At 38.5% G+C, this 21,871-nt stretch overlaps 1 protein-coding gene across 2 annotated transcripts in view; it reads left to right on the top strand.

The window, feature by feature from the left end:
• Positions 1-19,395: 19,395 nt before the first annotated feature.
• The window catches only part of pitx1 (paired-like homeodomain 1), a 9,177-nt gene continuing 6,701 nt past the window's right edge, over positions 19,396-21,871 (top strand). For both annotated transcript variants that reach the window (XM_037687282.1, XM_037687280.1), the window contains exons 1-2: positions 19,396-19,449; positions 19,897-19,951. In XM_037687282.1, the coding sequence (XP_037543210.1) occupies positions 19,906-19,951 (46 nt within the window). In that variant the 5' untranslated portion in view covers positions 19,396-19,449; positions 19,897-19,905. The remainder of the gene's footprint in view (positions 19,450-19,896; positions 19,952-21,871) is intronic.

Below are 21,871 nucleotides of genomic sequence, written 5' to 3'. Positions count from 1 at the left end.
TTTTGAACTGTTGATATATACCAGTTATGTATGTTATTTGTTTTATTTAAAGTTGAAACAGCCCATAGTCCTTTATTCACGTGGATAGGTTTCTACAATGAAATAATAAAGTAAAAATTACAACACATATTAAATTGTTCATGTGAGTAAATTAATTTAATAACAACAAATACTTCATTTCCTTTTTTAAATCAAAGATAAATCATATTTCCTAACCTTTGTTGGTACATGAATGATTTGCACATTTTTCCCGAGCGTCTTACTTTTGTTCACAGCTCAGATCACATGATGGTGCCAACCAACCACACCTGGAGATCATCTCCCTTAATGAGAGGCTGGAGTATGAGAGGTGGCAGAAGACTCCAATTAGACGCTGTTGCATTACACACCTTTGCCTTGGTCCTAATTTAGTAAATGAGTTGCCAAAGGCTAGAGATGAAAAACTCAATTATACATTTAATAATATTAATACAATGTTTCTTGGAGGAGTGAGTGAAAGTGAGGTAATCGAAGTAGTTAAAAAATTAAAAAATAAGAAATCCAAAGACTGTAATTATATTGATATGGCTATTGTGAAAGAAGTCATTTATAGTATTATTAAACCTATCACCTATATCTGTAATAGATCATTCTTAACTGGAGAATTTCCTGATAAAATGAAAGTAGCCAAGGTGTTTCCAGTCCACAAAAATGGTAATAAGCAAAATGTAACAAATTATAGACCTATTTCATTGCTACCACAGTTTTCTAAAATCCTGGAAAAAATATTCATAAAAAGGCTGGACTCCTTTCTTAATAAAAATAATATATTAAATGAACACCAGTACGGCTTTAGAAACAACTACTCCACAACTTTAGCTGTGATGGAGTTTGTGGAACACGTTGCTGCAGCAGTTGATCGGAAACTTAATACAGTGGGAGTGTTCATTGATTTAAGTAAGGCGTTTGACACTATTGACCATGAACGACTACTGTGGAAATGTGAACAATATGGCTTACGGGGGGTTACACATCAGTGGTTAAAGAGTTACTTGAGTAATAGATTACAATATGTACAAATTAACAATACAAAGTCACAAACTGAAACTATAAAATGTGGTCTTCCTCAAGGCTCGGTTCTAGGACCTAAATTATTTATACTTTATGTGAACGATATTTTTACAGTATCCAATATTTTGAAATTTATAATGTTTGCTGATGATACAAATTTTTTTCTTTCTGGAAAGAATATGGATGAACTAATACAAATAGTAGAAAAAGAGCTAGCTGAGTTAAAAAAGTGGTTTGATTACAATAAGTTATCATTAAATGGACAAAAAACTAAATTTATGGTATTTTCTGGTAATCGGATTTACAATAATGTAAAGTTACATCTAAATGGAGTTGAAATCGACAGAGTTTATGAGACAAAGTTTTTAGGTATCATTCTGGATAACAAACTTAGTTGGAAGCCTCATATTGAATATATTAGAAATAAAGTTTCAAAAACTGTTGGAATATTGTTTAAAATAAAAGATTTAATAAATGTAAAAGGCTTGCATATTATATACTCTTCTTTGGTTATGCCCTATTTGTCATACTGTGCAGAAATATGGGGAAATGCTAATAAAACAACTATTGACATATTAGTAAAGTTACAAAAAAAAGCAATTAGGCTTATTAATAAAGTGGGATATTGTGAACCAACTAATAAACTTTTTATTCAAAGTAACACCTTAAAAGTTAATGACATTGTAAATATAAAAATACTGGAAATAATGTATAAAGCAGTGAATAAAAGTCTTCCTTCTGGAATTCAGAAATTATTTAAGTTAAGGGAGAGTAATTATAATTTACGAGGTTTATTAATATTTGAACAAGCTAAAGAGAAAAGTAAAGTAAAATCTAGATGCATTTCAGTTGTCGGTGTGAAATTGTGGAATAAATTGAATGATGAACTCAAATTATGTGCTTTTTTGTTGAGCTTTAAAAGGTCCATAAAAGGTAAAATTATAAAAGCTTATACTGTTATGTAGATGTATATATGTAGTGTTTAACAATGTATGTATGTAATGTAAGTATGCTTATACATATATACAGACATATTTTTATATAGATATGTGTATATGTAATGTATGTATATATATGGACAGTAGATATATTTTATTATTGAAGACTGCTGAGTCTATGAACAGGGTAGGCAAGTATAAGCCTTGGCTTCAGCCTATTCCTTTTTTGGTAAATTATTGATTTGTCAAAAAGTAGTCTATATTGTTTTCCTTTTTCTGTAATGCTAATTTACCAAAATAAAGTTGAGTTGAGTTGAGTTGAGTTGAGTTGAGTTGCTAGTATGCTTCTGCCCAACTAAACCTTGTTCATGAGTTTGGTCAGTTCTAATTGTTACTTCTCACGTGTTGCAGTTTGACTCCAGTTGCATCCTGATCTCCATGTGAACTCCTCAGCTGCCTCCTCGCCTTCCGACCACTGCCCAACTCGGATTATTCTTCATACCCTGGATCCATTGGATATTAACCCTCGCTCTGTTCTACCAATCCAACTGCAAGAATAAGATCATTAATACCAAAGTCCATGCACAATATTTGCTCAATAATACTCAATAAAATCCAATAATTTTCAGTCAGGTCAGGAATAACCTGTTGGAAGCAGTTTTGTTTGGCATTTCCTCAGACTGATGAAACCTTCTGGATGGAAGGCGAAACGTTTCAGCACAAAAAAAGACACCGTCCAGATGACATGACTGAAATTTGTTGGATTTTATACCTGGATTATTGAGCATGGACTTTGGTGTTTTGAATCAGTTTGACATGACTGTCGACGAGGGAGAGGGCGGGCACTGGAGGAGAGGGCATGCCCCAGAGGCCATCTTAGCACCAGCATAACTGGGTTTTTTTTCCACTTTGGAGTAACCTGTTAGGGGAGAAGCAGTTTTGTTAGACGTTTCCTCAGACTGATGAAGCCTTCTGGATGGAAGGCAAAACGTCTCAGCACCAAAAAAAAGAAACCGTCCAGATGACCGGACTGAAAATTGTTGGAAGATCAATAATATCTATCTTCTAAAAATCAGCATTATTTTCTTTCACTTCAGGGTTCAAGCTCCTTCCAGTGCCCGTGAATTAATTTATATTGTAAATAAAGCACTGTTTATTTTCTTTGAGTCTTTGGGTTGCTCCTTCAGTCCATGCTCTCTGAGTATTGATTTAAACCGAACAATCTGGCCCCTAAAATTATATTTTAAAATTAAAATATTTTATCGCTTCTCATTTTACTTAAACATTCTGGGCGTACTTTATTTAGTGCAGACTTCTCCTGACTGTCAGTCAACGTTGAGCCGAGAAAATTTTTTTTCATGTAATCTTTGATTTTGATGCGGTTAAAGCCACCGAGAACATCGAGGGAGGCAGATGAAACTCTTGTTCTGGAAGTTTCTACCCAGAGAAGATGTTGGACTGGAGTTAACGTACGGACAGAAAGTGACCCTTGGATTGAAATAACTTTTAAATTTTGACTCCCTTGAGTTTGACACCTCTGATACAGGGTTCAAAAGATTCTTAAAAGTGTTTCCAGCCATCATAAAAATATTAAATCTACTAAGTTTGTACACTAACTAAATGTTTCTCATTGGGGCAGTTAGCTTTAGCTGGTTTATAATTAATTGCAGATAAATCGATAGTGATGCTGTTTTCCAATGGGAGATTTGAAAGTAAGGCTCTTCCTGTCATGAGCTGAATGTCTGAAAATTGAAAAAGTATCACAATATAAATATTTAGAATTTTTAATAGATGATTATTTGTCTTTTACTTCCCACATTCAACAGCTGGTGAAGAAACTAAGACTTCAGGGTCAGATCCTATCTATCTTTTGAGGCTAGAAAGCGACTGGTTGATGCTATTTTTACGTCTCTACTGGACTATGGTGACATTTTATACATGCATGCTCCTCTTAAATGTCTTTATTCGCTGGATACTGTTTGTTATGGAGTTTTAAGATTTCTAACAGGTTTAAAAGGTTTTACACATCATTGCACTTTATACAACTGGGTTGGATGGACGTCCTTGGCCACTCGTAGACTCCACAATTGGCATATTTTTATTTATAAGGCCAAAGGACTTCTTCCTTCATATTTGTTGGCCTTTATAAAAAGAAAGTCCACCGGAGGATACTCTTCATTGTGAGAACTTATTTTTACTTTCAGCGCTTGAAGTCCGAACTGAACTTGGAAATAAATCTTTTCATTTTTCTGCTCCATCTTCTTGGAACCAGTTGCACAAATACATGAACCTAAACGAGCTGTTGCCACTAAATGTTTTTAAGGCTGTTCTTACTGATGTGGAGAAGGAATCATCTGTCTGTAAATGTTTTAACTGAGGAACCTTTTCATTAATTTGTTTATGACGGAGTTAACTTTTTCTGTTTTTGTTGTGAATGTTCTGTAACCAAAAAAAGAGATTTTTAATCTCACTGGGATATTCCTGGTGAAATAAAGGTTAAATAAATAAAATAAAAATCATAACTTTAACGCATTAGAGGTCAAAGATCATGTAGCAGAAACAAACCTTTCAAGTTCTCGTGAAAGTCACAACACTATGGTGTTTCTGACAAACTGTAAAACTGTTACATTATTCATAAGTGAGCTGCAGTTTTTGCCTGTAGCGAGACTGAAACGGACCGAGGGCATGGTGTCTCAGAGTCTGCAACTATTTGTGCAACTTTCAGTTTACACACTAGTCCAGAAAAAAATAAAATAAAATGCAGAAGGCCCATGTACAGGTATGCAGTAAGTTACGGATGAGGTTTGAGACTCTCGTGAGAGCCGTGAATACTTGAGTGCTTTCTTTTTGTTCACGTGCAAGCCAACTTGTCCTTTTCTAGCCAGCTGGACTAGATCTTATCTCACGGTTACTGGCAGAGCCTTCCCTGTCGTCTGCAGAACAGGTACCAGAACAAATCTGATACGCCAGTCAATGAATCACCTTTGACCTTACATTTGTATAGCTATTTGTGCCCATGAGCATGGATGGGAGTTTATGTTGGTTTTCCCTCTCTGTGCTCAAGCCTGGTTGAGTAAGCAGGTACTGGTAGTAGGTATGTGTGGCAGCTTCTTTAATCATCCCACCTTGCTTTTTGTTTCTTCTTTGACAGTCCTTCGTCTTGTGACGGCCCACCTCGCCGCCTCAGCCTGCTCGCCTTTTCAGGGCTCCTGAAGCGAGACTATTAATGCGCTCGCTGCTCTCCTCGCCTCCTCGTCGGCCCACCTTGTGCTCCAAACTCCCATGACAGCACAGGGCGCTCACTTTGTCTCTCGTGTTTGCCCAAAAATTGTTTCAATATGTATTTTTGGGAATGGTAATGTTTGCATAATAAATCTTTTTTGTCAGGGGAACACAAGGAGAGGTCAAAAGCTGGGCGGGCCACTCTCGCCGTCTCTCTTCGATTTTAACTCGACACTTGATTTTCCTCACTCTGTCTGAGCGAGGTTGTTTTGCTGTCGGCTGTCACTGGGTTTTTACAAACCAGCCGAGTTCAAACTGTCTTTTACTAAACCTCACGTGTCCAGATAAACTCAGGGGCGGATCTGAAACATGAACAATTCAACGCCGTGCACATTGCTCATTTAATCTAAAACTCTAATGGCTGTCTTGTTACACAAAAATCCTACTACCAGCCCATGAGCTGAGCATTCTTACCTTGGACATGGTCAGCTCTGACTGACAGCGTCCACATCGTGCAGCTGATGTGCATCCAAAACAGTTTTTCAATCAGATGTATCAGATGTCAGTTACCTGTAGCATACTGTATGCAGGTACGGTAGTCCCTCGTTTATTGTGCGGGTTATTTTCAGGACCCCCCGTAATTTTAACAACGTACGTATATGTAGCTACTAAATATTACTTACCAGCTCGGCAGAACAGCAGCGGCTCTGTTCCATTCCAACTTGGTTCCGTTTCGGCGGACTTACCCTGCCGGTTCTGGTTGGCTCTCTGACTCTGTGTAGAGGCCGTGGGCTCCAGAGAGATGCCAGACCTACGGTAGCTTGCGTCTCCCGCTCAGAAGTCCTCGTGGGCCAGCTAGCAGCTCTCAGATTCACCGATGGGTCTGGAGGTCTGGTTCTGTGCAGACCTTGAACACCAAAGTGGATTTTGGAAGGGGCTGGACCTTTGGATAGCCAGCACAGGACCAGACTGAGTCCAAATCTGGATGAAAAATATCCCAGTGGACTCCAGAGAGAAGCCGGACCTACGGCAGTGTGCGTCCTCTGCTCAGAAGTTCTCGTGGGCTCTCAGAATCGCCGATGGGTCTCGAGGTCTGGTTCTGGTCCAGTGGTGGGTTCCGTGCAGCTCTCTGCATCCGCTGGGCGCCTAAGTCAGTGTAATAAGTGCCAAACATTTACCGATCAGATCAAATCTTTCCCTCTAGTATTTCAGCAGAAGGCAACGGGACTTCTGGGTGGGGCACTGTTGGCTTCTGGGAAATGCAGTCCTCCAAGTGAGGATACAGTGTAGACTTATTGAGAGAAAACTACAAAATGGCAGCGCTTGTCCAAAGTACAGTATTTTATTTTTTGTTAACATTTTACTGTACAATATCCTGTACTGTCCCATTCACGTAAGTAATGTTAAAGTTGACAATCATGGGTTGTGTACATTTTCCGTGTTCAATCTTACTTTGAAAAACCGCGAAAGAGCAAGTCAGCGAAAGTTGAACCGCGAAGGGTCTACTGTATGCAGCCGTGTCACACAATGAACTGTCAGTGAGCAACAAACAGGATATCATCAGGTCTAATCATCAGTGACCTCACAGAGCTCAGTTTATGAAACTGAAGATTTTAAACTGAAAAAAAAAAAATCCACATTATGCTTTGTCAGCTATTTTCTGCACAACTTTACAGTGAAGTGAACGTCAGCTCTGTGTTTAACTGGGTGAATATGATGCAACAAAATGCTGCTCAGGCTGTTGTGTGAGATAAAACGTGACACAAAAGACACCATAGCTTACAGTGACCACAGCAGGTCCAATCAGCTTTAAAGCACAAACGTTAAATTAAAGAGAAACTCTCTACACACTGTTCCTGCTAATCCACTTAGATTAATAAAATCCTAACAAAACTGACTTTATGGAGAAGAATTCTGATGAACAGTTTGTAAAAACATTTTGCAAACAAAAAAAATTATTTTTAACAATCTAAAATAGGTGACACAGTTGGTAGAGCTGCTGCCTTTCAGCGAGAAGGTTGCCGGATAAAATCCCGGCCGGGGGCCTTTCTGGGTGAAGCTTGCATGTTAACTCTGTGCATGCATTTTCTCCGTGTACTCCGGTTTCCTTCGACAGACCAAAAACATGCATGTTAGGCTGATTGGTAAAAAGGAAGAAGCAGGTAAGATGATGGATGGAGCTAATATAACCAGGTAATAACTCTGCTGCTTATGTGAGGTCACATCACTTTAGTAGATGGTCCTTCATTGAGGATCAGGACAGATTTCAGTCAAGCTACCAAATAAAAGGGGTCAAGAGCACCTCTGAAGGTCATGTGAGTGAAAACAATTTCAAACACCATTCAGACCTGTAATTAGTACGACCTGACTTCTTGTCCATTCTCTAAAAATGCAATGAAGAGCCAGGTCTGAACAGGCCTTAATGATCTTATGATTTTTAAAGGATTTCTTTTCATGCAGGCATGTTCAACTGTGTAAAAAATACAACAAAGTTAAGTCAGGTCTTCTGGACTGTTCTTTTTTTTTTGTTGTTGACATGTTTCATCTTTCATCCAAATGACTTCATCAGTCCGAGGAGCCACAACAAACTCAGTCCTATAAATGCCTTACTCACATAGTGGACCAACCAGTCCTTTGAAGTCGTTTCGATGAAACCGTCTACATGGCCTGACTGAACGTTGTTGGATTTTTTTACCTGAATTGAGCATGAACTTTGATGTGTAAAAGATAGATATTTTCCTGATAAACTGTGAGACAACAGATAATAAGAGGAGGGAAAATTCTGCACTTCACGTAACAGAAAAATTTGAAGAAATCACGTAGAAATTATCCGAGAAAACTAATTTAGTTTATAATTATAATAGAAACGCACCGAATTTTCAACTTAAATACGTTTTTCTTATCAATTCTAACCAAGCTGTTGTGTTGTAAATAGTAAAAGGACTGTACTTATATAGCACCTTTCTATCTTATCAAGACACTCAAAGCTCTTTACAACACAATCTGCGCCTCATTTACCCAAACTAGATCTATATATATACTATAACATGCATACTAGATCTCTACAAAGCTAAATGAACAAATCATTCTAAAGAGACTAATCAGAGCTTTATCACTTTCATACACCAATGGGGTGCACATCAGAGGCAATGAGGGGTTCAATGTCTTGCCCAGTTCGGCGTGTGACTACTGGTGGATTCAAACCCCCAACTCTTGCATTGGAGGACGACTGCTCTAACCACTCAGCCACAGCCGCCCCATTGTGAAACAGACAATTTAAAAACAACACAATGATCTCACAATGAGAAGACACAACAGTACTTGCGGTAAAACAAGGTGATGAAATAAAAGTGTCGATGTAGAGACACGTCCTGCAACTTATTCCACCACCACCCTGCAGACAGTCGTCTAATCTAACTCATGTTCATCAACTAAACAGCGTTGGTGCTTCTGGAATTTTAATTATAAAGTGAAGTTCTTATTCAAAGATAAAAAACTAAAAAAAAAAACTGGGAATAACTTACCTCATGTCTAAACGTTTGAAAATTTGTCATATTTCTAGTTACTGTATTTATTTAACAACATGGTACAAGCTAAAATTATAAGTGTTTGTATTAGATTACGTTTTCTTTAGCTGCTTTTTTCCTGTTTGTGTAACGCTGGTGCCTATCACCAGCGGTCACTGTGAGAGAGGCGGCTACACCCTGGACGGGTCTCCAGTCAGAATCAGAACATTTACAATTCCCCATAACTTTAACTATTTGTCAGCTAAAGCTAAACGACCTCACATCTTTGTATTTGTCTTCCGAGCAGACAGACTTGTTGTAAATCTCTTAAAAACATCTTTATCAGCAGTTTTTTCTGGTTGTAAAAGGTTTTGTTGTTGCTGTTTTAATAATTTTGGCTGCTTTTCACTCATTTCCGTCCAGTTCCTACAACGTGTTGTTCAGTGTGAGATTAAAAGAACAGGTAAACAGACAAGTGGAGGACAAACAGGATGTCAGGTTTCTTGGAAATAAAATGAGAACTCCATCGTTTCAGTAATTTACCACGTTAGAGCTCAAATACAATTTGATGTCAAATGGTCTTGTTGTTTCCATCTTTCAACAAATGAAATATATCAAATTGTGTTTTTGTGACAGGCTGATAGTAAAAAAGTGCCTAAAGATTAAATTTAAAGTTGGTCCTTTGCCAAGTTGTGTTACAGACACAATGCTGCTTCATCCCTTGAGTTATGCTTATATGATCCATGGGTCAGAGTTAATTAACAAGCAAAAAGAAAACATATTTTTCTGAGTATAGCCAAACTCTTGAAAGAAAATGACAGAAAAAGCAGCCAAAGTATATATTTTTTATAAAATCAATTTAATTAAAATAATTCTGAAACCTGATGACAATTTCAAGAAAATCTGGTTGCAAAGAAACAAAATATGAAAAAAAAAACAACAACTGCAATTTCATTTTCTGTAAAAAGGTGGCATGAAGCAGAACACTAGCTAAAATATAAATATAACAAAAGATTGATTAAAAACAAAAAAATTGTAAATTGCTCTCTAAAAGCTAACAGTAGTGTGTCTTGCTAAAAGCTAAAAAAAAAAAATAGAACAACTAGCTAAAAACTGCAAAATAAATAAATAAATGGAATAACTCTAGCTAAAAAAAACAGCCAAATAAATAAATAAATAAATGGGACAAATCTGGCTAAAAACAAAGAAACAATCAAATAAATAAAAAGCTACAGGTTGCATAAGAAGACAAGAATGGAACCAGTTTGCTAAAGCATATCTAAAAAAAAACTAACAATTTTTTAAGGAATTGAAGTGATTTTTGTTGTTTTGAAACGGATAAAATGGCAATACATTATGTAGAATCACAAAAACATACAGACACCTAATCCCCAATTGCTCTCTGGGTGCTTACATAGCTGCCCACTGTACCACCGTGTATCTCAGGCGTGATGGGTTAATTGTAGAGAACTAACTTTGCCATTGTATGGAAACATACAATGATGACAACACACGGCACTTATATTTATAGAAAAATAAACAACAGGAAAACTGTCAGAATTCAGACTCAAGACTTTTGCACAGTGTTGTAAATAATTGCTTTGTGTTCTCCAGCTGCTGAAACTCTTTATGCACATGTTGTGTTTTTTTCCCTCCACTTTGGCAACAAACATGAGGTTGAATCCTGTTTAAAAAGAAATAATCATAAAAGTTATGTTGCACGTTTTTAAAGGTTGTTAAGTCATTTAGCTGTGATGAGCCAAACAGCTGAGTTCAGCCACTTCACCCCAAACCAAACAGTGAAAATCCTTCTGAGACCAGAGCAGCTGCATTACCTCAACGTCTTCATTGATCCGGGCTGGTGACAAAGCTAGGAGGGGGGAGTGAGGAAGGGGGAGGAGGGGGGGAGGGTTCTCCTCGATAAGCCAGAGCCTGGAAGAAACACGAGGAAGGCAGGAGACGAGTCAGGCAGCCCAGAACACAGCAGAGTGCTGCAGCCTCCATAAATCTGAGGGCCAGGCCCGTTCAGGGCTGTGTCGCTCCAGAGGCCAGAATCCAGATGTTGGAGACAGGCGGTGAATTTTAAACTGACAGCAGGATTATTTCATACTCAGCTGATATTAAAAACAAAACTCCCATCAGATCAGAAAACGCCTCCCTGAATGGACTCACGTCAAACAGCAGGGACGGTTCTGAATCCAAAGCAGACCGTTTCCTCTGGATTAGATTTGATCAGTTATTGATGTGGACGGATTGAAAGGGATGAACAGATGTGGAACCCTTATTGTGGAGAAAATATGTGAGGCTTAAAATCTTACGACGAACGACACGGAGATGGTTTATTGTCTTTGCCCAGAACCGAGACGTCCTGCTGTTCGCGGCAACACATCTGTCTGTTTTCTGTTTTATAAAAGAAAACACCGGAAAGAAAAGAAAAACTCTCATTTTAATTTAAAACGTTCATGTTTTACCAACATGGACCCTCTTTTCATAAGCTGAACAAAATATGACCTTTCTTCTGTCTGGTTAAATAAATAGTCGACCTTGCATCTCTTAATTTTAATGTATTTTTATACTAAAACTTTCTTTGTTTGATTTTTTTACTACAAAACTCTTTAAATGTAGTTTTTAAAACTGCAAGTTTGTAATCAAACGTGGCTCATAAAACTGAATCTTCATGCTGTGCATTCTATAATTGTTTTATTTTTTCATAACACATTTGTCATAAACGTAGCTTTTATTTTTGTTTGTTTTTGTTTGTTTGTTTGGAAGCAGTTCAATCAAACGTGGATTTTTGAGTAAAACCTCAGCAGGAAACTTCTGACCAATCGTTTGCATAAACACGGAGATTGAATCTAAAAGCATGTATTGTTGTTTTGTACAGTTTGTTTATAGTTATTGATATCTGCATTCAGGTAATAACTGGTGGGTGGAGCAGGACATTTGTCTCACATTTGGACATTTTGGACATCTGGTGGACAGCACTGGAAGCCAAACATTTAAACCCCGACCTAACCCAAGTAATATCATAGATTTCACATTTTCTAAAGTAAATAAAAATTATTTTTAAATTGTTTTGCTTTGTTTCAATCTGTTGTATTTGTGTGTCTGCCTGTTAGCAAAATATCTCAGAAGATCTTTATGAATTCATCGTATGACTCTACATCGGTTTGAGAAACTATCCAACCAGTTTTCCACTAACGGAAAAAAATCAGCTTCATTATAAATTGTGAGAATAGAGAAATATCAAACTTTTAAAAAAAAACATCAAATTAATATTTCTTTATTAATAAAACTATACCTGAGATATTGTTTTAAAGTACGCAATTATTCATTGTGAATTAGTCGTTTGTAAATTAAATTAAAAATAAACTGTTAAAATGTAAGAAAACCTATTTTATTTTGTGACAAAAGCGTCCGACCCATTAACAAGAAATATCCCCATCTTCTTTTCCCAGTTTAACTAAAGTGCAACACGTGCACGCCACCAGACAGCAAAATCTTTTTGCTTCAAATGTTGCCATAACCGAACAGGAGTCAGCTCAGTCTGCAGGAATATTTACTTTTTTATTGCTGCCTGCATCAAACTTGTCTGCATCTGTTCGTTGGTGTAAAGAAAAGGATAAAGCTACAGCTAAAGAAGCATAACCAGCACAAAACCAGTTTAACGTCAGTAGATTTTACAGATGCTGAGCTAAAACTTCATATGGCTGTAGCCCGAGGTGTTGTCCACAGTTTTGTAGTGGGTATACTGTGCTTAGAAACCAAAGTACACTGGTTAGTACAATGTAATCATCAATTTATTTTGATTTGCCCGAAGCACCTCCCTAGGAAGTGCAAGATAATGGATGGATGTACATTACCCCCCCCCCCCCCACACACACACACACACACACACACACACACACATGCATATTATCATATTTAATAATATAAGTTATTTTCTATTTAGTTCAGACTTTTAAAGTAAATTGGACAAAATATGAAAGTGTTTTAGGCTTTAAGTGTCACGTGTAAATATGAATGCTTTAAATAAAGTGTTGTTTAAAAAAAATTATTTAATGTATCGTAATGTGACCAAGAATTGATGTTTAATAAGGGTTTTGCTGTTTATTGCTCTCAAAACTTGCCGCTGGCTTCAAACGTTGCCAACACTTTTGACATGGCAAAATGTAAGATCCGGTCTAAACTTTAATTCTGAAAAACCCCTCGCTCTTTTTCCGGCGACGCTCTGCGTCACTTTCGCTAGCGTCACGTAGCTGGAGCGGCTCGTGGTGGCACATGCACCTCCTGGAATACAAATAGACACCCCCACCCAAAAGAAGAGGGACGCCTCTTTTCTCTGAGGGTATTTATGATGCGTTCTGCCCTGACATTTCAACGTTTCAACATATCAATGACACGTGTCCAATGGTCACGTGTCATTGGGCACTTTTAAGTGGATATACGAAAATTCCCAAGTTGTTTTAGTGAGTATACGGCGTACAGCAGTGTATCACGTAGACTACACCACTGGTTGTAGCTGAGAGTTACTTCTAGCACGCAGCGTGAGATCTCGTAAAATGTTATTTTCAAAGTTTGATCAAATCAGCTATAGCAGGGTTATTCAAATAATAAGGGGCTGGACATCCAGCGGTTATTGTCATTAAGTTTGTTTTATGGTTTAAAATCTAGTTTCATTTAAAAATGAACCCACTGCTGGGCCGAACTGAGCTCACCTGTGGGCCTAATTTGGCCCCTGTGCCACCAGTTGAATAGCCCTGAGCTATAGCTACAAGATTTTTCAACCAAAGCCGATCCCAGTTTTAAACTCCGGCTTGCGTTCCTTCAAGAAATACTACGTCTTGAATCTTTTATAGAAGGATTTGTCCTCCAGCGTCTTAAAGGTCCAGGTGATTCAGAACTAATCAAAACCTCCAAACCAGATCCGGTTCTTAAGATCCTGCACGTCCCTTAAAGCAGTTTTGGTGTTCAGCCACTAAAATGCCAGAGCAAAAAGAGAAATCGCTTTAGCCTGCATTATATTTATGCTCTGATGAAAAAAAGTCAAATAAAAAAATGGAAGCGGGACATCCGATTCTCATCAGCGCTAAGCTCGAGAGAGCTGCCGAGTTTGGACAAAGTGGAGAAGAAGGGATGATGCCTCCTCTTGAAATGATGATCTCTGCTCCAGACCTGTTTATGTAAGTAATCTCCGAGACCCGCTTAATCAAAACATCCCTAATTTCACTACAGATTGGAAACTGTGACATGTGCGTCAAACACAAAGCGGGGTGGGGGGTGAAACAGCCACTGGTAGGCCTTTATTCCCCATAATACCTCCAGTGATGAGAGGATGACCTCATCCTCATCTGCTCACATGTTTTGAAGAGGATATAAATCCATAACGGTGGAAACTCGATGCAGTAAATATCCCTCCGTTGTTCCGTGGCTTTCTGACATGCTTGTTGTGTATCTGCACATCTGCAGGCTGGTTGAGTGTTTGTCTTGTTGACATGAAGACAGACTCTCCGGCTCTGCTCTGATTTATTGAAAAATCCGAACAAAAGCTCCTGTCGAGCTGCCCAGCGTCACATTCGCAAAACCCCTCCTGATTGATTCTGCAGAGTTCGCTCAGACGCACTTCTCCGTTTCTTGCTGCGCGGAAAACGGGCCCGAGACGCCAACGCCTCCAGCTCTAGTTTCCTCCGCCTGTAACACTGCGCTGAAGAAAAACCCTAGAAGAAGAGGTTTTGATTTTTAAAAAAGCCAACACTGAGGAAAATGATCAGCATTTTAAAGGTTTGAAGCTCTGATCTTAAAGGGACGTTTTAAAGTAGTGAATCGTTATTATCTTACCTGTTGCAGATAGATTTTGGATCGACACAGAGTTCACAAGCAAACGGCCGAAATGGCTACACTGCTCATCCTGAAAACTCAATCTTCAAATTGTCTAAGTGGTTTGTGCAAATACGACTTTATAAACCTTTTGAACAAATAATTTTACATTACACTGTTATTTTCCATAAACCATCTGGGATTATATGCTACTCCAGAAAGTTGTTTATTTGTCTGTGTCTCTTTCCTGTCCACCCTGCAGCCGGTCGAGGCCGATGGCTGCCCAGCCTGGTTCTGGTTCTGCTGGAAGTTTCTTCCTGTTAAAACCAAGTCTTTCCTTCCTACTGTCGCCGTGAGAAGCTCAGAATGGGAAATGGCAACACAGCAGCGATTCCACACATTCTGCTGGCTTCAGATAGATAATATTTACTAATTGGCATTTTAAAATGTATGTGAATGTTTCTGTGCAGTGCCCTGAGATGACCTTTGTTGTGAATTAGCAATTTATAAATAAAATGACTACAATTTAAAAGTGGCCAAATAGGGGCGATACAAAGTTTTATTAAGCTTTGTTTATTAAGACTTTTGATTTAAGACTACATTTTTGTTTATTTCACAGTTACTAAAGGTGACATTTCACTGAATTGTGACTATTTGGCAACAAATAATTGTGGGAAAAATTGCTGCATGTTCTTAAATTGTTGTTGCAGCCTCACTGAACGCTGTTTGTGACCAAGCGACCAGGGAGCCGTGCGGCAGCATCTTGAGCAGCTGGTTTCAGAAAATCTTTAATTATACCTCGTTGATTTTTTTAATAACTATTATATAACATCAGCAATGTTTTTAAACATTTGCCTCGAAAGTTTTATGTCATAGCGAGCTGCTGTGCTGGTGTTTAAACACGGTTCTAGTGCTCTGGACAGGGGTTGGAAACACACACAACAAGGGTCAAAACACCGGGCGATGACTCTATCAATACTTCAAGAGACACATTTTGGACACTTGTGCAACTCAAGTGAGGAAATTGAGAACCGCCACAAACATCGTGAAACAAGCTGGAAACGTCTTGTTCACCAACTGATCACACCACATGGAGGTACAACCGAGAACAGCAGAATCCAGACCCAGCTATGTGTGCATATATATATATAGGCGTTTTAAAGTCTTCCCACACTCTTGCAATATTCTAAACAATGTTTCTAAACTTTAAATGCTCTAAAAGAACACAGAACGTCATGATTTCAGCTCCTGCCTTCTCTGCTCTTTGACACCTGCAAGCACTCTTGGCCACGCCCACTTCTCCCACTGCACAGAGAACAGCTGATCAGCTGCAGCAGGAAGTTTATCCTGCAGTGTGGGCTGCACAAAGGTGCAGCAGGTGCTAAATAATGTAAAATAATTGATTTTAAATAGAAAATTCCATGCCGATGGTGCGGCTCATCCATCAAGCAGTCAATTGTGTGTCATCATTTCCAATCTTAATTTGAAAAACCGTGATAGAGCGAGTTTGCAATAAATGAACCATGAAGTAGAGAGGGATTACTATATATATATATATATATATATATATATATATATATATATATATATATAAGCTTCTGAGACCCTGCATCCTGATGCAACTTTATTTTGTTGCTCTTATTCATAGTCTTTACATCTTGATTTTATTTCTAAACTGAAATATGTATAATATACAGTATTTTTTTTTACTCTTAGTTGCTCAGAAACAATATGATTGATTTTTATGTTTATGATGTTCTATTATTAATCTCAAATAGCCACGAGGAATTAAAAATCCACGCCAAACAAAAGCTTGGAACCCAGGAGGATAAGACTATTGGTCCAGGGGCAGCCGGAGAAGGGGCAGGAAATTTATAAGGGTGGTCACTGCACACACACACACACACACGCACACACACACTCATTACCTCCCATCTTTCAAACTCAACCCTTGGTGAGTTTGTTGTCTTGTGTCGTCCATGCTGTTATTTAAGAATAACTATTTACAGTGCAGAGGTGACCATCAGACAGGTCCTGGCCACAGACACACACCATGCTCTCCCCCTTCTCTCTCTCCCTTACTCTCTCTCTCTTGCTCACACACACCCACCCACACACAAACTAAAAGACACAAATAATCCCTCTACCTATTTGCACAGGAGAGAAGAGGCCACGGCCTCACCTTCAGGGTACTACTTAACTCCTCGAGTCACTCCTCGAGTAATCACAGCATTTTCCTGCCTGCCTACTGCCTAATTACAGTGTGTGTGCATGTGTGTGTGTGTGTTGGGGGGTGGGGGTATGTGTGTGTGTGTGTGTTAGGGACTCATTATTTAGCAATGCAGGCCTCACAGGTAGACAATTACACATATGTGGGTACAGTTTTAACTGGGGGTCGGTGTTGAGGCACACTTAAAGCTACTCAGAGAAAAGTCATGATGAAGACCTGACCAAAAAAAAAATAATTCATAAAGGAAATAAAACAAAATATGCACTATGAGTGTTTTTTCTTTTGGTTATTGTCTTTAAATGAAGTGACCGCATGCCGACCACTCTGTGTGTTTTCACCTAAACAGCTAAAGCGCTTGTTCAATGCTGCCATGTTTGTTACAACGGCTCAGTCAAAGCTTCCACTGCGGTGATCTGGTTACAGCTCAGACCCGTAGTTTTTAAATTGCATATCAATTTATGTGAAACCACTGCAGTAAGCGCTTTCAAACTGCACCAGTAACCTTTTCATATCTGGGTTTACACAAGCTGCAGTCGTTGAACATTATTTCGCTCTTTAAGAAGCGTTGCTTTAAAGGCGCTTTAAAATAATCCAAATGTTGGCATGGATATAAAGCGAGATCTGCTCTTCAGTGACCTCCTGGCAACGAGAGAAGCGTTTGAATCCTTTCCACTTTGGTGTAAGAGTCCAGTGATCCGAAATGGGTAAAACAGCTGAGGAGGTGAGAAGCTGGAAGAAGCAGAGTGGAAAGGAAGGTCTGATGGAGGCCTTTTAATCCCCCTCCCTCCCTCCTTCAGAGCTCTGTGCAGCTCCTGGCCTGATGGTGGAAAAATAAAGTTTAGGGTGCAACAAACCAACTTCATGCTTTCTCTTACATTTTGGACCAAAAGTGTGTGAAGCTGGAAAAGTTCTGATTGGCCTGGATGTGTGTCAAGGAAGATCTTTTTTTTTTTTTTTACAAACATAAAACAAATAAAAACATACTCTTTTTTTTTTTAACAATAACTATATTTTTCTTTAATGTGTTTCATTTGACCTGAATAATTGAGTTAAATTTTACTTGATTTATTTTTAGTGTAATTTAGTTAAAAGCCACATGAAGTGAATCTGTTCCGGCTCGATGTCTAAATACTTTAATCTGTCTCAGCTTTTTAAAGCTTCTGCTCATTAATGTGTTCAGTTCTGCCGGGCTCACCGGACCTAAATCATCCCTTTGTTTTCTTGAACTAAAACTGTTTTTTTTTGTTTTTACTTCCAGCAGCAAAAACTCCACTGTTCCCCCAGGAAACATTAACCCAATTATTTCCTGGGTTAAATGAGTTTACTAAAGATAAAAAATAAAATATTAAAAACTCTGAGATGTTTACTTTGTTTAAATCAAATCTAAAACAACATTTTTTTTTAAAAGGACAAAGCTTTATGTTGCATGTTAAACCTTAAACCTTATTCAAATAAAAACATCTGATAATTATCAACAGTTCAAGGACTGTTTATTTTCCATGTCATTAATAATCAAAAAACAGCAGAAAACTGAAAATTATTAGTCAATAAAATTTAGATTTTTTTACTAACAAATGTAGATGATTTATGATAAAACTGCAAATTGATTATAAAGAAATGACCACTGTTTGTTTTTAGATAAATAAATGAATACAATAAACACTTAAATTAGCAAAGAAAATGGATAAAAGCCAAAACTTTAAAGATAAATTAAGAGCCAAAGTTGAGAAAAGTGAATAAATACGTGTTTTTAACTAACATACGGTAACTTTAAGGAATCTGACAATATTTAAGTTTTGTGTTTGTTTCCAAAAATGTGGAAAACACGGGGTGCACGAAAATAAAAGTTTATTTATTTATTTATTGACATTTAGGATCTGCCAGGTTTTTTTATTATTTGTGGATCTTGTCATGTTATGTTTCAGTTAAATAGCATTTTGATGTATGTTTCCTACTTACAATAATTTGGATGAGCTTTATTTGAAGCTTTAAATTTGTGTTTTGTTTTGAAACTGACTTTTAACACTTTTTGGCTGAATCTGGTTCATTTGTCTATTGTCCAATAACGCACTAATAAATAAATCAATAAAATACATTTAAACTTAATCTGAAACCTTAAATTCTACAAAGAATTTTACATATTCATTTTTCAATCATCCATTATAATTATAATAATTATTTTTTTATTTATTTGTCATTATTTGAACCATTGATGCTTTATTTAAAGTTTCTCACGCACGCGTCTTCTTGCTGAAACCGAGATGACTAAACGAATTCAAAGATAATCAAAAACTGAATTAAGTGACTCTAAAAGAATAAAATAAGAAATAAAACTTTGAGCATAACAGAAGAGGGAAACTGTGTTGTTGTTTTTCTTGTTGTTGTTGTTTTATGTGTAAATAAAGAATCGTGATGATGATGGTGAAAATGGTAACGGCAGCGTGGGAGACAGTAGTTGAAGGTGGCGTGCAGGAGGGGGGAGGGGGCATCATGACGTCATCGCGAGGCGTGCAGCGGAGAGCCACGAGAAGAAAAACCAAGGCAACGCAGCGGAGACGAGCACAGCGCCCATCCGCCGTGAACGCAGCGTTTTTACGCACAGCCGGCGCCGCTAAACTGGATTTACCTGCATGGGACACCGTGAGGCTGCAGTCCTTCTCTTCTCTCGTCCACTGGGAACCAACAGGTGAGCAAACATAAATAAATGAATAATGCATCTCTGTCTGGTCGCCTGAGCGCGTGTCGCTTTTGGAGCTTTTACGCGTCAGATTTTAAAAATACGAGTTGAGGGAAATGAAAACGCGAGTCTCGACTCCGCTTCTTGTGGATGAAGATCAGAGAAGATGGCCGGTGGTACCTTCCAACAGTTGGAGCTTTATTTAAAGTCATGTTGGGAACATTACACTCGGAGGAGACTCACCAGCAGGTCAGGAGTCAGGAGGTCCGCGCGCTCTGAGGACATGAAACAGAAAAGAGACTCCTGCAGAGAGGAGGAGGCTCAGGGATGACCCTGCTCGGCCCAAACTCCTCACAGAGTTTACCTCCTGAACGGCTCGTTATCAGAAGGAGAAGAAAGAGTCCGGGTCGTGATTTCTTCTTGTTTTAAACTTCTGGTGTTTGTTGTGTTTTCCAGGCAGCTGGAATGGAACTGAATGTGTCGAAGAATGTGCTATCCTGCGGGGACCCAGGTAGGAACCTCTTCTGAAACACTTTCTGTTCTTATATTCCATAATGGGCATTTGAGACAAGACACCTCTTGTTTCGGAAGGTTCGCATCATGCTGTTTGGACCCAACATGTCCCGAACCACAGGCTGCAATGCAGATTTTTCAGGAGATAATTAGCGAGCAGTGCGTAAATTTGAAACAAAATTGTGCGTCAGGTTGATTTCTGGTGATTCTGCTTTACTTTGAACATTAAATACAGGAAATTAATAAATGGTGATTTTTTTTCCCTGCAGTTTTTAACCTGAAATTGTACCATTTTAGCTTAAACAATCATCAAATGCTCTAATAAACCGACTCACAAATCAGGATTTGGGCGTTTAAATGGCACGAGCCTGAACGGTTAAATTTTAATAAATTTATATTCAAACCTTGAGCTTTTATCAATAATTAACCACTTTCAGCCGGAAGGTTGGGCATAAATTTGGGTCTGGTTGCTAAATTTTTTCGTTATAGCTAATTTAAACCATTTATTTCCGTTATTTTATTTTTTAAATACAGAATTAGTACACTGTAAGAAATGTCAGTAGAATTTACGTAGAAACTATGTAAAATCACAACATAAAAATACTGTAAATCAGAAAGCATAAATGTTTTGTTTAATTCACAGTTAACCTTTGTGAACTGTCAAACAATCTTTTTATGTTGTTTGTACAACAAAAACATGTGCAAATAATCAAATGTATTTGTTAAAACTACAAATGGTGGTAAAAAACACAAAAAAATATTGTATATATATAATATATATATTTTTTTTTTTGCATTTAACTTTCCCCAAACCGTGCATGCATATTTGGCAGGTCGTGTTTAAATGTTCAAATCCAAACAGTAATTTTATTTTGTGATGCGCGTTTTGCTGCTCATTAAGGTTGGTTTGTGTGCATGTGCATCCCCTCTAAGGTTGGTTGTCAGACTGCAGGTCAAACAGGTCTTGGATCAGGCAGAGAAACCATCACCAAGGCAATAATCAGCTCCAGTTACCCGCCGGGTCCAGTTACACCTCCGCTGCTGTCCTGCCTTTGAATCTACAGCTTCAGTTTTCTCTTTGCTTTGTTTTTTCCGGGCCCCTGCATGGCTTTACTGTGCCCAGGGAGAAAGAGAGAAAGAAAATACACCAAGGTTGTGCTTTTGTGCGTGTTTGGCGCGTGATTAATGGCGTTCACCGGGTTTATTTTTACTTCTTGGAGGGAAAATTATGAGTGTTTGCTCTGCCACTGGCCTTTAACCTGTGCTGCCGGATGGAAAGGCTTTTTAATTCATCCATCACACGCAAGTGCCTTCAAGAGCAGCAGGAGAAGGACGAGGGGCAGAGATGGAGGCAGAGGAGGCTGCGTGTTTAGATTCCTCCCACCTCTCATGGACAGGAGCTGCTCTGTCCACGAGGCCTAAATCAAGACCCAGACGCGCGGGACTTTAATTTTTGTGCTTTGACCTGATCTGCCTGCAGCTGAGTCATAAATATGATTGAAATGAGCATATTTCAAAAGATCTAGGAATTAATTGCGAGCTTAAAATTACGCATGCGCAGACGATGGAGCCACAGAAACTCCAAACTATTTCATTCCGCTTGATTCTGCGTCAGCTGTTCATTTGATTTGATTTGATTCTGTATGTGCTGGAAACGCGCTTTTGATTTGATCCCTGCGTGACACTGCACAAAAAATCCTTTTCCGCACCTCACAGCGCTCGGTTTGACGCATAACGGCTCAAATCTGCTTACCCCCCCCCCCCCCCCCCCCCAACCACAAATTCAATGTCCCGTTTCACAGTCCAGCAGGGTCTCTGTGGGTCAGAAACGCGCACTAAGCAGAGAGGGTGAAGGAAAAGGGCAAACGATTGTGGAGAGCTTGCAAAGTTGTGTGTTTTAAGGCCTTCGGGGGGGGGG

This window comes from Nematolebias whitei, chromosome 14 (assembly GCF_014905685.2).
Source record: "Nematolebias whitei isolate Nwh7 chromosome 14, NemWhi1, whole genome shotgun sequence".
In the NCBI taxonomy this organism is placed as follows: Eukaryota; Metazoa; Chordata; class Actinopteri; order Cyprinodontiformes; family Rivulidae; genus Nematolebias; species Nematolebias whitei.
Note: the sequence above shows the minus strand (reverse complement) of the source record. Positions and strands in the feature narration are given on the sequence as shown.